A 14503-nucleotide genomic window follows, 5' to 3' on the forward strand; every position below is an offset into this window, starting at 1 on the left:
CCAGGAAACCGAGTTCGCCCCGCCCCGTCACCCCCCCCACTTCCGCTCCTGCGCGCCGGGGCTCTGGCGAGCCGCGCTGTCAGAACATGGCCGCTTCCCGCTTGCCCCCAGCGACGCTAACGCTCAAGCAGGTACCAGCTGTTCTCGCGGGCCTCTTTGGGCAGCTTTTCTGGGTCTGAGCTCGATTCTCTACCGCTCCCTCCACCCATCCTATAGAGGGACTGAGGGACGGCTGGGGAGGAAGCCCCTATGCGCGCCGCACTCTGATTGGCTCGGGCTGGGGGCGGGGCCCCGCGCCAGGCGGACGGAAGGCGCCGCGGGGCGGGGCTGCTCTCCGGTCGCGGAGGCGAGAGGCTCGCTGAGGTCTGGCTCTCTAGCCCGGGTACCTCCATTGCCTTGTGACACACTATAAAGACTCTTCTGTCGCTTGTACTATTTAAGGGTTCCCGTATTTGACAAATGAGTAAACAGTCCAAGTAAACTTCTTGCCGTTTTCTTAGGGAAAAAAATGGTTTTCTTTCCTCTTTTCAAAACTGAGGACCAAAGAGAAAAGAACCCATTGAACTGTCGATTGTGCAGCTGTAATTGCTATTTCTCCTCTCCTGTACAGTTCATGAGAAGGCAACAAGTTCTCCTCCTCTACAGAAGGATTTTGCAGGCAATTCGGCAAGTTCCAAATGATTCTGATCGCAAATACCTGAAAGACTGGGCAAGAGAAGAATTCAAAAGAAACAAAAGTGCCACGGAAGAGGTGTGACCAAGATCACTAGTGAGGGAAGACCCTGACCCTTTTGTACTGATCAGTGAGGTGTTTTTTTTTTTTAAGTTTATACAATATCTTGGAATATCTAGTGAAAATACCACCAGACTCCTCTGTCCATGGGATTCTCCAGGCAAGAACACTGGAGTAGGTTGCGATGCCCTCCCTCCTCCAGGGGATCTTCCCAACCCAGGGGTCAAACACGCATCTCTTAGGTCTCCTGCATGGGCAGGCGGGTTCTTTATACCACTAGTGCCCCCTCTGATGCTTGATTAGTGAGCTTTTTTAAAAATTTAGTAGCTGTCTTAGAATATGTCACTAAAATGATATATCTTGATCATAGCTCTCAATGTCACTGATTTTTCACTTCACTGGTATTTTAAATTTTACAGTGTTCTATCTACACTCTACCGTGGCATCACCCAACTTTTCTGTTAAACCAAATATCTGCATGCACACACACAAAAAGATGATAAATATTACAGCACGGTGGTTTGGGAAGTATGTTTTGAATATATGAAAGCATGTCAGACAATTGTACACTCCTGATTGTTAATTCTGGGCTTTCCTAAAGTACAGCAGTTCCAGTTCTCAGTATTAATTCTTAAATTTAACAGATGAAATGGTAGAGCTGTACCTTGTTCTACCAATTAAAACTGACCAGATTTCACTTTCTTCTACAGGATACAATCCGGATGATGATTACTCAAGGCAATATGCAGCTTAAAGAATTACAAAAAACACTTGCTTTAGCCAGATCTTAACTACAGCATTGTTCTGAAAGGTTTTCAAAGTCTCCATGTGTTTAGTTGAGCTTAGGCCCAATCATGGGCAGCCCAAAGCCAAGTGAAACTGTTTATATGTAGAACCCTTGAGCAAAATATCAGAACATGGAGCATAGCATATCAGAGAGACAGCCAAGAAAAGTGCATCAGAGCAATTGTCTTAGCACGGAAAAACACACCCGGTATTTTGAAAATGTTTTTGGATGTGTCAGCAGTATTTTGTAAGAAGCAAAAATGAGCAACAGATAGTCAACACATAAAAAGATATTCAACACCATTAATCAGTCATCAGGGAAATGCAAATCAAAACCACCAAGAGATGCTATTCACATCTACTAGGATGACTGTAATTAAAAAGGGAGGTAACTGCAAATGTTTGTGAGGATGGAGAAATTGGAACCCTTACACATGGCTGGTGGATCTATAAAATTGTGCGGCCACTTTGGAAGCAGACTGTCCAGTTGCCCAAAAGGTAAAACAGCATTATTCATAAGAGCCACAAAGTGGACAATCCAAAGGCCTATCAGCTGATTAAGGACCAAGTAAAATGTGGTATACCCATACAATAGAATATTATTTAGCAAATGAAAAGGAATGAAGTACTGATTCATGCTACACGTGAATGAACCTTGAAAACATTATTAAGAGGCCAGTCACAAAAGATTACATATTGTCTGATTCCATTTATATGAATGCATAACTCAATATACTAAAATCTGTTGAACTGTACATTTTACATGTATGCAAATTATCTCTCAATAAAGCCATTCCCCCCCACCCCAATTTTTTTTGTGTAAGTCAGTAAAGCTGTTTTTATAAACTGTTGAGGCATAGGGCTGGAGGTGTACTGACCTCAGGAGACAGTCTGGAGCTTCCTTGGAAAGTCTTTCCGTGTTATCTCTCAGGGTTGTTGAGGCATGTCGTTCAGATGTATCATATCTGATACTCAGAGGACTCTCTGAAGAGCTCACCACAAGAGGAGAAAGAGAAACTTAGTGAACCTTCCAAAAAGAAGAGGCAGTTTCTGGACAAAACAAATACAGTTACCTTAACAGCCATGTGGAAAATAAATCATTAAGGAAGCTCATCGGTGTATTAGACTCTGCCCCGGTAACAGGAAAAAACAGCCTGAAGAATACACTGGATATAAAGATGACTTCCAGACCCTTGAAAGAAACCAAATGTTTAACAGTTAATTCAGTGATGGTGAAAGCTCACCGAAGAGGCTGGGATTGGCAGTTCATCTACAGAACAATCTAAAAAGTTAATCCAAGGATCTGAGCAGCACCTGAAAGATGGAGAACTTTTGCAGGATGATAAAGCTGTGTAAACCTGTGGTGGTGTATCAGTAACCTGCATCCTAAGGCCCACCCTTCGCCTCCCACAGCTTCAGAGGCCACACGACAAAATAATTCTGAATACTCTTCCACAGGGGAATGTGGACATTTTAAATGCTTGCATGAGCCAGTTTTTATCTAGATGTACTTTAGGCCAGCCATCTGATGACCAAGGGAAAAGCATTTGTGAACAGTTTCTGAACAAAGAACAAACTTAGAAATATTTATCCTTTTCTCTGTGTGGCACGATTGACATACTTACGCAAATACAGGGTGTCTCCGTTAATCTAAAATCTTGAAGCTAAAAACCATGAAGTGTGGCAGGCAGTGACTTTGATGTTCATCCTAGCAGTGGTGTATGTGGAAGATGTTAGAGCATTTGTGGTTTGTATCTGCAGAATCAAAATACCAGACTCCCCAAGAAAACCTAACTTGGTTTTAAGTAGATAAAACACACAAAAACGTGAATTTGCATCTTTCCAAAGCTAAGATCATTCTCAGGGATAAGCTTTTCCCTTCATCTCTGATGAACTGTTTGATTTTATGTGTTCAGTTACAGCTTTATCTCTTCTGAATTATAAGTCAAGTCTGTTGTTTAGCCTAAAGGAAGATTTATTTAGCAATTTCTTCTCACACATTGAACCTTGGTCATGAACTAAGAAACTGGCCAAAAGAGAACTTCTGGTGCAACATTAAATTCATCATCTTTATCACTGTTTTCTGTTCCGTTCCGTCGCTCAGTCGTGTCCGACTATGCGACCCCGTAGACTGTAGCCTACCAGGCTTCTCCATCCATGGGATTCTCCAGGCAAGAATACTGGAGTGGGTTACCGTTAACTTTCTGGGTGTTCCCTGTAAACTAGTTGTTCAGTCACTAAGTCACGTCCGACTCTTTTTCAACTCCATGGACTGCATCACGTCAGGCTCCTCTGTCCTCCACTGTTCCTGGAGTTTGCTCAAGTAACTGCCCATTGAGTCAGTGATACTGTACTATTGTGTGAATGTTTTGTTCCCAAAGTTTAAGGTTGGAACGTTCAATTTATGTATATCAACTACAATAAGTGCTTCCCTCAGCTCAATCGGTAAAGAATCTGCCTACAATGCAGGAGACCTGGGTTTGTTGCCTGGGTTGGGAACATCCCGTGGAGAAAGAAATGGCAATCCGCTCCAGTATTCTTGCCTGGAAAATCCCATGAACAGAGCCTGGTGTGCTACAGCCCATAGGTTTGCAAGAGTCGGACACAACCTAGTGACTACACCACCACCACCACTACAATAAATCAGTCTTTTTATATTAGAAGTTTTTTAAATACAAAAGCTTTCTAGCACATGAAAAGTGTCTAAGGCTATTATTTATATTTCTAACCTCCTGTGTCATTTCCCCCATTTCAGTGTGCTATCAAAGTCCGAACTGCATGGCACAGGCCTTGCTGCAGATGTGTCTGCTGGGACAGATGACTTTCCAATGTTCGAGGAAGGCAAGACATCCTATTTCCTGGAAATTGTATTACTGCAGTCACGCCTCTCCTCTACTCAGGAGAAGCTGAGCAGTGAAGAGCCAAACTTAAATAACTCAATTATCGTTTATAGAAAAGTAAGGAAAATGAGATGGCTGGATGGCATCACCGACTCGATGCACATGAGTTTGAGTGAACTCCGGGAGTTGGAGATGGACAGGGAGGGCTGGCATGCTGTGCTTCATGGGGTCGCAAAGAGTCGGATACGACTGAGCGATTGAACTGAACTGAAGGAAAATTCAAGTAAAACAAGCAAAAGGAAGCAGCTTACATCTACATTGAAAAAAAAATAAAGATTATGTAGAGTAAGGCCGGAACAGGATCAAAAGCAAGCTGTCATCCTGTGCCAAACTGGGAATCACCTCAGGCTGTTTCCTTCCTTAAATCATACCTTTGAGAAATACCTTAAGGATTAAATGAAATTTACTACTTCGGTTTGCTGAGAAGAGTAAATCACTTTTACCCAGTGCATTTTGTTTGTTAAAAAAAAGTTTTGCTGAACAGTGTCTTGTTTCTGTGTGTCTCATGGATTTAAGTCAGTGTGTTCACTATTAGTCACATTTGGCTAAGTGGTAGACAAAAAATATTTTTTCTTAAAATGATGGCTGAAAAAATATTCTTCATAAATTTCTCATCGGTAAAACATTTTAAAAGGTCATTAGATTTTTAAAAAAAAAAACTGATTTGTCCTTTAAGTCTTAATTGATTGGCTTTTATATCATAGGAAATACATTTAGCTTTTAGAAACAGTAAAAAAAAAATACATTATCTTAGCCTGCACACAATGAGGTTTTGTCCCCGCCTCCTTTGTTCAATATTTTCCAAAAGGTCAACAGTTTAAAGAAATCATTTTGTTTAAGCTTGCACTGAAAAATCTTTTCATGTTACAGCAGGCTTAAAAGTTTTTTTACGTTTTCATGCAGTACACCTGATCTCTCCTTTAAAAGCAAGTGTATTTAGTCTAAATTACATTCTTTTAAAAACAAGGTGAAGTGTGGCTAGGTGAAAGCACTCCTTCAGGAACCATAAAATTTGGTCAACCACACAAGTGAAAATGTAGGCTGAACAAAGTATTCTCACTTTCATTCTTTAAATACGGGATATTTTCCATAATGTTGAAATCCATATTTAATGCTTGGAAGAGAGATAAGTTCAAGGTGATAAAAATATTAAATAGAATATAACATACTTCTTAATCTTCAACTTTTGACTGAATCAACTCTTGACTGAAAAAAAAGAAGGTATAAACATGAAAACACCCCTTCCTTTATTTTGGGCTCCCAAAGTCTAAAGTAAAATTAGGATATTCAATTTATCACATATTTACTACACTCAATGCAATAATGCACTAACAATTAATACTGCAATATTGTACATCTTTTCTGTATTTTACATCATTTTTCCCACAGCTATTGAAAATTCCAGCCTCAGTTTGAAACACAACCTACATTACTGGTCCTAAGTTGTTAATAGTTCTGCTTCTTAGGAAAAGCACTATTGTGGCATTTGCTCATTTTAGCCAATAGCACAAGGGAAAAAAGAAAAAATACACGTGGGAGCCTCAGTTGAGTTTTGACAATGCTAAGGTACAAAACAGACCAAACACAGTCGTTGAAAACACTACTGCATTTGTCTTGAGATGCTGTGATCTCTGAGTTAGAAGCTGGCGGACCCTGTTCGGTTTCCTGGCCTCCACTGGTTTTCCCTTCTGTGGGAAATCCGTTGCGTTCCGTCGCTCAGTCGTGTCCGACTCTGCGACCCCGTGGACTGTAGCCTACCAGGCTTCTCCGTCCATGGGATTCTCCAGGCAAGCATACTGGAGTGGGTTACCATTTCCTTCTCCAGGGGATCTTCCCGACCCAGGGATCGAACCCGGGTCTCCTGCATTGGAGGCAGACGCTTTAACCTCTGAGCCACCAGGGAAATAAGATCCACATAATCTGCCATACTTGGTGCACTTGACCATTCACGTTTCTCCCTAGTCTCTTCCCTGACTCTGATGGAATTTTCCAGTTCACAGTAAGCTGCCTGCTTCTGATGGACAGGAGTTATACAATCAAAATACCACCAAAGAATTAAAATGTTTTCAGCATTTCTCAACAGGGATACCCCACGAGGTAACAGATCTCTTAATGGGTGAGAATAACTTCTATTTGGAACACAACTTACTGATCGACTCAGGATTTTAGTATCAGGCAGCTCTCAATAGACTGATGTATACTGAGGAAGGATTCTGAAGAGGTTTAGTGATACCTTGTTGGGAACAGATTTAGAAAACTCAAGGTGCCACATAGCCCTACAATCCTGTGATGCTGCACGGGCAACAAACTGGGAAACGAAGAGAGCAAAGCGCCCCTACAGTTCGCAATCGAGAGTCTCTGGGGAGAACTTGTCTCCCGACCAAGTAGTAGAGGAACAAGATGTGCTCACAGACCTAAAGATAAACTTGGAAGAACACCAAATTAATTCCTCGTCCGGGTTTCAGAATAATGACAACGATGACATACATCTACATTTATTAGGAATGCCTAGATCCATTGATTGTATTTACAAGAACAAATCCAAAACAATTGGGCTTGAGGAGCAGAACACGCAGGGACTAAATGCATACTTTGTTTCTCTGGGTGCTCCCAAGTCAAGAAGTCACATTTTTCTCTTTGGCTCAATGAGCAAAACTTTATTCAAAATTACAGACAACAGTACTTGGTTCCTGTGTTTATAGAAATAGAATATAAGTTTCTATGCATATATGGAATTTTGAGGAGATGAATACAATGCCACATTCCAAGGACAAGAAGCTTAAAAGATAATTCAAAGTTTCAGTATACTGTTACTTTTCAACTTTGTACACCCCACAGAGCAGAGTAAAATTCTAGGGCTCCATGATGCTGGAGAATCTAAGTCAATTTAATGAATTATTTACCTTGACATAGTCACTACAAAGCAGTGGGAAGCTTTTGAGGTTCCTCAGTGACAGAACTCAATTCAAAATGAAATACTGTCTTTATAAAATGTAGACCAATAAGCTCAAATTCAGAAAGGTGCTCTAAGATAATTTGGCTGGGAATTAGATTATAAAAATTTCAGGTAACTATTATGGAAATGTTTTCTCCATTAATCCACTTGAAAATCACTACGATTGATTACAGTATTTCTATATTTTGGCTTAAAGTTACAAACACCATGATCGAATGATCTGAACTTTTCTCATTTGAGTTCACTATTGACAAACATTTTCAGTGCTATTATGCCAATTAACTCGTTATTTAAATACACTCTGACTTTTCAAAATATTTTAAGATATACTGGATCTTGTGACATCATGAAAATCCTTCTCCTCAAAATTTGTTTGATGAGTTTTCCCCTGGTTAAAAGCATCTTGAGAATTATGAACTTGAGGGAGCGAGGCCGTCTGGGTCTTGACATTCCTCAGTATGTCTATTACAGCTCTTCAGAAAGACACTCTGTCCAGGCACAGCAGCTGTGTTGCTATGAATGACTGCTTGATTCGAGTTCACAGGGATGAATATTTTTTCTTGCTTTTCATTTACATTATTTCATATCGGGAATATTAGGGTTTAGGCTTATACATCCTTCAGTTTCTTAGCATGGCTCTTTAATTTGAGCTTTTGAACTTCAGATGAACTTGGGCTGAGGTTTTGAGTCTATAATGAAACCTGAAACCAAGCACGCTTCCCCTGGTTTCAGTCTAATTGTTGAAGTCTTCATAACTTCAGGGCGTAGGAAAAGTGTGTCTGGCACATTTTAGAAATTAGCGTTTTGGTTTTTTTTAAAGGCAAGTTCTGCTATGTGCTCAATAACCGACACCTTGGACATAGCTCTTCTGCAGCTGCAGGACAGGAAATCCTCAAGTATCCTTCCTCAGGCCATTTGTTTTTTAATTTGTTCAGTCGCTCGGTCGTGTCCAATTCTTCGCAACCCCATGGACTGCAGTGCACCAGGCTCCCCTGTCTTTCACTTTGGGCCCTAGTTTTCCTTCTGTACCTTAGTCCTTAGTTTAGCAAGTTCCTCCTCTAAACTTTTAATGTGTTCCTCCAGCGTTGCCTTGTCTTGCTGGGCTTTCTGACTGGCTTGGCTTCGTGCTTCTTCAATCTTCCTTTCATACCACTTTTCCATCTGGGTGGAAACAGCCTCAAAGAAATACTGGGTGAGCTCCAGCGCTTGGGAGGTGTCTCGAACGTGAGGGGCGGTCTGCTCGCCGCCTGCTGCTGGAGGCAGCAGCTGCCCACCGGCAGTGCTGACTGCTGGCTGCTGGCCTCGGTGCCTCGTCTGCCCACTTTTCCCAGACTTTTTGGTCTGGGTGCCTCTGTCAACACACGGCCCAGCCTGTGGATCACATCTGGCTGCCTCTTTCAAGGGGAGCGAGGCTGTCTGGACCTTGACGTTCCTCAGACGGGAGCCCGTACAGTCCGAGGAAGACAGCTCCTGCTGCGGGAGTCTGTGGGTGGTGGTGGAGCTGAGGGCCTTTTCCTTGGGCCTGACCACCTGGGGGGAACTGTCCGAGGCTGCTACTGGGCCTGCAGTCACCACTGACTGATCCACACCTGGTTTTGGAAGGAAAACAAAAGTCAGAGTGAATCTGAGTTCATACAGTCACTTGGGCTGGCATTGGAGAGTCTTGGGAATCCTGTAAGCCACCAACTTCTCAATCACCACCCGCCTGTGCAGCTCCTCCCATCCTTTCCTTCCACTTCTCCCTGGATTATGTTGTTGGCTTGTCAGGGCTTTCAGGGGTACTGTGTTAGACCCACTCATGGCATCTAAGCCAAAATGTTGCTGGCCTTTCCTTTAGCCTGTCTCAATCTACATGACTTCTACACCAGAGCCCCAGTTACAAGTTCCTTGACCCAATTTGGAGAGGTGGTCCTAATCCCCCTACCCAGAGCTCTATGACAAGTTCCATAACTAGTCCCAGCATGAAAAACTTGCCCAGGATTTTCCCCACCATTAAGGCACAAAGATACAGAAATGGTCCATGGTAACATGAAATATACAACACATCAAAATCCCCCATGAAGGTCTAATTACTAACACTGTGCATGTCCTCAAATGATCATCATTGAGTATAACCACTGAGCTAACATAACGGTGCTCTGCTAAAAGCATCTCTTGTCCAGCACCTGGGGCAGCTTTGATATATGATCTGTGATTTAACGAGGCTGTACAGGAGATGTAAAGAGATGTGGGTTTAATATGGGTCGGGAAGATACCCTGGAGGAGGGCAGGGCAAGCCACTCCAGTATTCTTGCCTGGAGAACCCCCTGGACAGAGAAGCCTGGCAGGCTACGGTTCATAGTGTCGAAAAGAGTCGAACATGACCAAAGTGACTTAGCACCCGTGCAGAGCTGGCCAAAGGTGGAAGGCTGATCACAGACGAGAAAGGGAAAGTGGTGCAAGGGCAAGTGCCCTGCCAAACAGACATGTCCCCTCCTCACCCTAATCTCTGGGTGTCCACTTTCACACTATCAGTATTGCACTGCTGTCACTGGTCAGCGATTCTTTTATTCCTTCATTCAACAAATTTTTGAACACTTAAATAAGAGTACTTTATTATTAAATAGCAACAGCATGGTCCTGGCCCCTACAGAGTTCATGCTACAATCTGGTGTTCCATGCAGCCCTATCACACGGGCTGTCTTCAGATGTAAGAAGAGAACTTGACCTGGGGGTTTCATCACCTTTGGATGGAGGGGCTCTCACTGCATGCTGGTTACCTGTGGAGGACTCGCAAGTAGACAGTGTGGATTTAGTCCTGGAGGCCCTAGAATCTCCAGAAAGCTTCAGCTCCAGATTCTGAATCTTTAACATGCACCAGGTTTTTAATTCATCCACCAAGGACATCTAAAAAAAAATCCCACAAGTTAGTACATAAATCATCAGGAGACTTTGATACACAGATTATGAACTAAAGCCTCAAGAATGGACCTTTCCATTATGATAGGCTATTATCTGGACAAGTGCCAAAGTTGTGGGCTACCTGCCTCCCAAAGGCCACACAGCCTTCTCTGTGGGCCCCCCAAAGCCTGGGATTCACCTAGCACCCAAGCCGATAGCTAACTATTATCTTCATTAAGTGACTTAGAGGCACCTTAAAAGCAAACGCCCAGGTGGTGCAGTGGTGAAGAATATGCCTGCCAATGTGGGAGACACAAGAGACTCAGGTTCCATCCCTGGGTTAGGAAGATCCCCTAGAGGAGGAAAAGGCAACCCACTCCAGGATTCTTGCCTGGAAAATCCCAGACAGAGGAGTTTGGCGGGATAGTCCATGAGGTCGCAGAGTCAGACACGACTGAGCACACAGCACACACAAACACCTAAAGCATGTCTGGCTGCTTAGGGGCACAAACTCATACACTCACAGGAACTCACTTCGTGTCTGCCGTCCTGGGTGGTCCACACATTCTGAGGGCAGGAACCAAGTTTTGTGAAACAACGGAGTCACAGCCCAACAGAAGCACAGTACACAGCACTGACCCTGGGCAGAGCCCACCTTTTCCCCAGCACCTTCTACAAACTGCTCAGCCTCTGCCTCCTACCAGCATATTCAGCCACAAACAGGAATTGAACTCCAGGCTCCTTCCTACCTTCAGGTTATAAAAATGACACGCTCTGTCATGCAAACACTTTTAGAGGATCTGGGGATTTTCAGTGATAGGTCTGAGTCCCTCGCCTCGGGGGAGAAGTGGGGACAGGACAGACAGATGCTGGTTTTCACCTGCCGTTTCTCTCCCTCGTGCTTCTCTGAATCCGAGTGCTGCTGCAGGCGGTTCAGGCACTCCGTCCTCTCTGCTGAGAGTCGCTCCACCATCAGCTTGTCCAGAACCCGCATCTAGGATTCAATGGGCAAAGGGGACGTTGTGACTGAGATGATCTAAGGATGGGCCCTGATGTCTTCACTCCTGAGATGAGTAAGGGGCTTAGGGGTACCAAGCAGGGACCAGACAGAAGGCAAGCACGCCCTACTCCTCACCCTATTCTTTTCGTGTGGCCCTCATGGAACTCTTTAAGTTTTCAGAATTCCTGAGTATGTTTCTGTGTAAGCCAATGCTGCTTTCTTTTTCGCATTTAAAATCCTGAGTGGGTTCAGAGACTATAAATACACAGTAAATATACAATTTGAGCCAATATATTCCTTGTAGGTGAAAGAAAATTTGTATGGGCCTTTGAAAATTATTTCCAAGACTATTATTACAAGAAAAAACTATTTCAAGGAGTATGGAGCTATCCCAATTCCTCTTGTGTAAAAAAAAAATTTTTTTAATTTATTTATTTTTAATTGAAGGATAATTGCTTTACAATATTGTGTTGGTTTCTACCAAACATCAGCATGGATCAGCCAAAGGTTTACCCATGTCCCCTCCCTCTTCCCTTCCCATCCCGCTCCTCTAGGTCCAACTCCCCTTTTAAAAATGTTTTTTTTAACCCCCCTTCCCGTTTTCAAATGTTGATGGCTGTCCGAGAAGAAATGAAAGCAGCCGAATGGTCAGAGCTTTCCTCCAGCATTCCCAGTGAACAGATCCTTCACTGAGAGTAGTCATAGCACCTGTGAAGAAGGGAGTGGACGGAGTTCAAAGGGATCACTTCAGGGAGTGACAGCTTATGGTGAACAATGTCAGATTCAATGTGATTTCTGAAGAAGAAGATTTCGCTTCGGGACCAGGGAACAGGCTTGATCACTCATGAGCTTTTGTGTAGCAGAGTTTTATTAAAGTATGAAAAGAGACAGAGAAAGCTTCTGACATAGACATCAGAAGGGGGACAGAGAGTGCCCCCCTCACTAGTGTTAGCAAGGGAGTTATTTACAATAAATCCAAAGAATATCTCAAGTTTGTGAAAATATTACCAGACCCATTCCCACAATTTACATTTTAGGATAACAGGATTAGGACTTAACAATAGAAAATATCCTACCAGACCCACTCCCATAATATACATAATATCAGGATGAGTCAGAAGGTTTTCAGGAAGGAGAAAACTGTCCTCAAGCAGGATACGTTGTTGTTATATAATCCCTGGTACAGAGTTTAAACTGAGTTGTGTAATCATCAGTTCCAGGCTTAAAGAAAAAAACGTTTTATGTAACTAAGACTAAGGAATGTAGAGGGAAAAAAAGATGTTGGTCCTTTCCGCCTCCTTGAGAATTCCAGACCCCTATCTCCTCCTCGACAACCCCAGGCTCCTTTCTCCTTCTCAGGGACCCCAGACTTCTTACCAACCTGCCTAGGAATTGACTCTCTCAGGGGGAGCAAGTGACTGTCACCTTGCAATCATGTGCCCTTCTCTGCTCCTCCAGTCCCTAAGCAAGACACTGCCTGTGGGGCTCTAACACCTAGCTGGACAAACTCCCACTGCATGACAAGGTCCACAGAAGAGAAAGGAACCGCTGAGAGTGGGCGCTAGACGCAGAGGGCTTGGCAGCGGGTGCCTCTCCTGCTGGGGACACGCTGACGTTCCACGCTCAGATGTTCGTAAATAAAAGAGAAGCAGCAGCTCTGGAGATGTCGTGAACTCCTTCTGCTTGGGCTCCTCATCCCTCACAGCCTCCTGGGATCTGCTCTCCTCCTGTTTCCTAGGACCAGCCTGCTCTCCCACCTCCCACTCCCTGCCTAGACTGGACAGTACCCAGAGTGACACACAGCTGTGTTCGGGGGCACAGTTGATGGTCCAGGCACATGCTCCTGACTCATGCTGCACTACAGTCAGTCCCCTGAGACTCAGAATTAGGACTAAGGTTCTACACCCCAGTCTGTCACCTTCTCTGAACCAAACAGAGGTCCGTGAGACATCTCAACATTCACCTAACGCATTCCCCTCTGTGCGTGGGCTAGCTAAAGTGAGGTTTTATTTACAAAACAGTTTAACTAATCTATTATGGCCCAGATATTTTTTAAATGGGCTTTTTATGAAATGCAAATAACCCACAAACCTTAAAAATACTCAATTTCACCAACCGACAGGGACATACAACTTAAAGTCAAATGTCCTTAGTTAATTTGGCAAAAACTTAAAAAAAAACATTCAGTGATAGCAAAGGTTTGAAACAGAAACTCAGATCCTGCTTGTAGGATATAAATTGGTACAACCTTTCAAGTAAGTAGCTTGCCAACACTGATCAAGAGCCTTAAACATATTCTTAACTCTGGATCCCATTATCCTAATTCTAAGCATATAACCTCAGAAGCAATCAAGTTTCTGTACATAAATGTTCACACCATTTATTCAGTAGAGTGAAAAATTATAAGCAACTTTAGTGTCTAACAAAAGGTATGGTTAAATAAATTATGTGGTATTGATATGCTGGAATATTATGAAGCCAAGGATGTGGGAAAATGCTCAAGAAACAAAATTAAGCGAAATGGCTTCCCTTGTGGCTCAGTCTCCTGCCAATGCAAGAGACAGGTTTGTCCCTGGTCCAGGAGGATTGCAGATGCTGTGGAGCAACTAGGCCTGCAAGCTGTAACTACTGAGCCAATGCCCTAGAGCCCGTGCTCCACAAGAGACAGCATGACAATGAGAAGCCCGAGCGCTGCAACTAGAGAGAAGCCCCTGGTCACTGCAACGAGAGAAAACCCTGAGCAGCCATGAAGGCCTAGCACAGTCAAAAATAAATAAAATTATATTTACAAAAATAAAATTAAGTGAAAAAAGCAGGAAGTAAAATTATATTTCCTCGCGTAGAAATTGTACACCACCATTAAAAAGCACACTCTAGCTCTTTTTTACTAACTTAAAAAGTAAACTGCAAAAAAAAAAAGCACGGTATAGTTCCATTTTTTGTTTAAACGTGAAAATTAGTAAGGTTATATCTACAAAAGAAAAAAACCTACAGGAAAATACATAGGATGGGAGGATTTCTGGGCAGAGTCACTACAATAATAGTTCTGCATGTGAGGTGTTTTCCCCAATGAGTATGTGTTACTTTGTAAGCTTTTAAAAGTTTTTTTATATTTAAAAACCTATATCCATCACATATCTATTAACTACAAAGGGAAAACATATCTTTACAGTGGAGAGAGACAGTGGTTACCAGCTTAGCCAAGCCATCAAACTTAGCGTCAGTAATAATGAGACATCCTGACGTGT

General features: G+C 43.0%; 2 protein-coding genes across 5 annotated transcripts in view; one reads left to right on the plus strand and one right to left on the minus strand.

Moving 5' to 3' along the window:
• LYRM2 (LYR motif containing 2) lies at positions 1-4268 on the plus strand. Its single transcript, XM_055433576.2, has 3 exons — positions 1-131; positions 611-751; positions 1444-4268. Exons 1-3 carry the CDS (start codon positions 87-89, stop codon positions 1522-1524), a joined length of 267 nt encoding a protein of 88 aa, XP_055289551.2. The 5' UTR covers positions 1-86; the 3' UTR covers positions 1525-4268.
• Positions 4269-6881: 2613 nt separating this feature from the next.
• The window catches only part of ANKRD6 (ankyrin repeat domain 6), a 183114-nt gene continuing 175492 nt past the window's right edge, over positions 6882-14503 (minus strand). For all 4 annotated transcript variants that reach the window (XM_055433191.2, XM_055433192.2, XM_055433194.2 and 1 more), the window contains 3 exons: positions 11136-11249; positions 10135-10261; positions 6882-8964 (listed from right to left, as the gene is read on the minus strand). In XM_055433191.2, coding sequence (XP_055289166.2) covers positions 8387-8964; positions 10135-10261; positions 11136-11249 — 819 coding nt within the window. In that variant the 3' untranslated portion in view covers positions 6882-8386. The remainder of the gene's footprint in view (positions 8965-10134; positions 10262-11135; positions 11250-14503) is intronic.

The sequence above is a fragment of the Moschus berezovskii genome, chromosome 10, assembly GCF_049115385.1.
Source record: "Moschus berezovskii isolate FMDL1 chromosome 10, NW_MosBer_1.0, whole genome shotgun sequence".
Taxonomy (NCBI): domain Eukaryota; kingdom Metazoa; phylum Chordata; class Mammalia; order Artiodactyla; family Moschidae; genus Moschus; species Moschus berezovskii.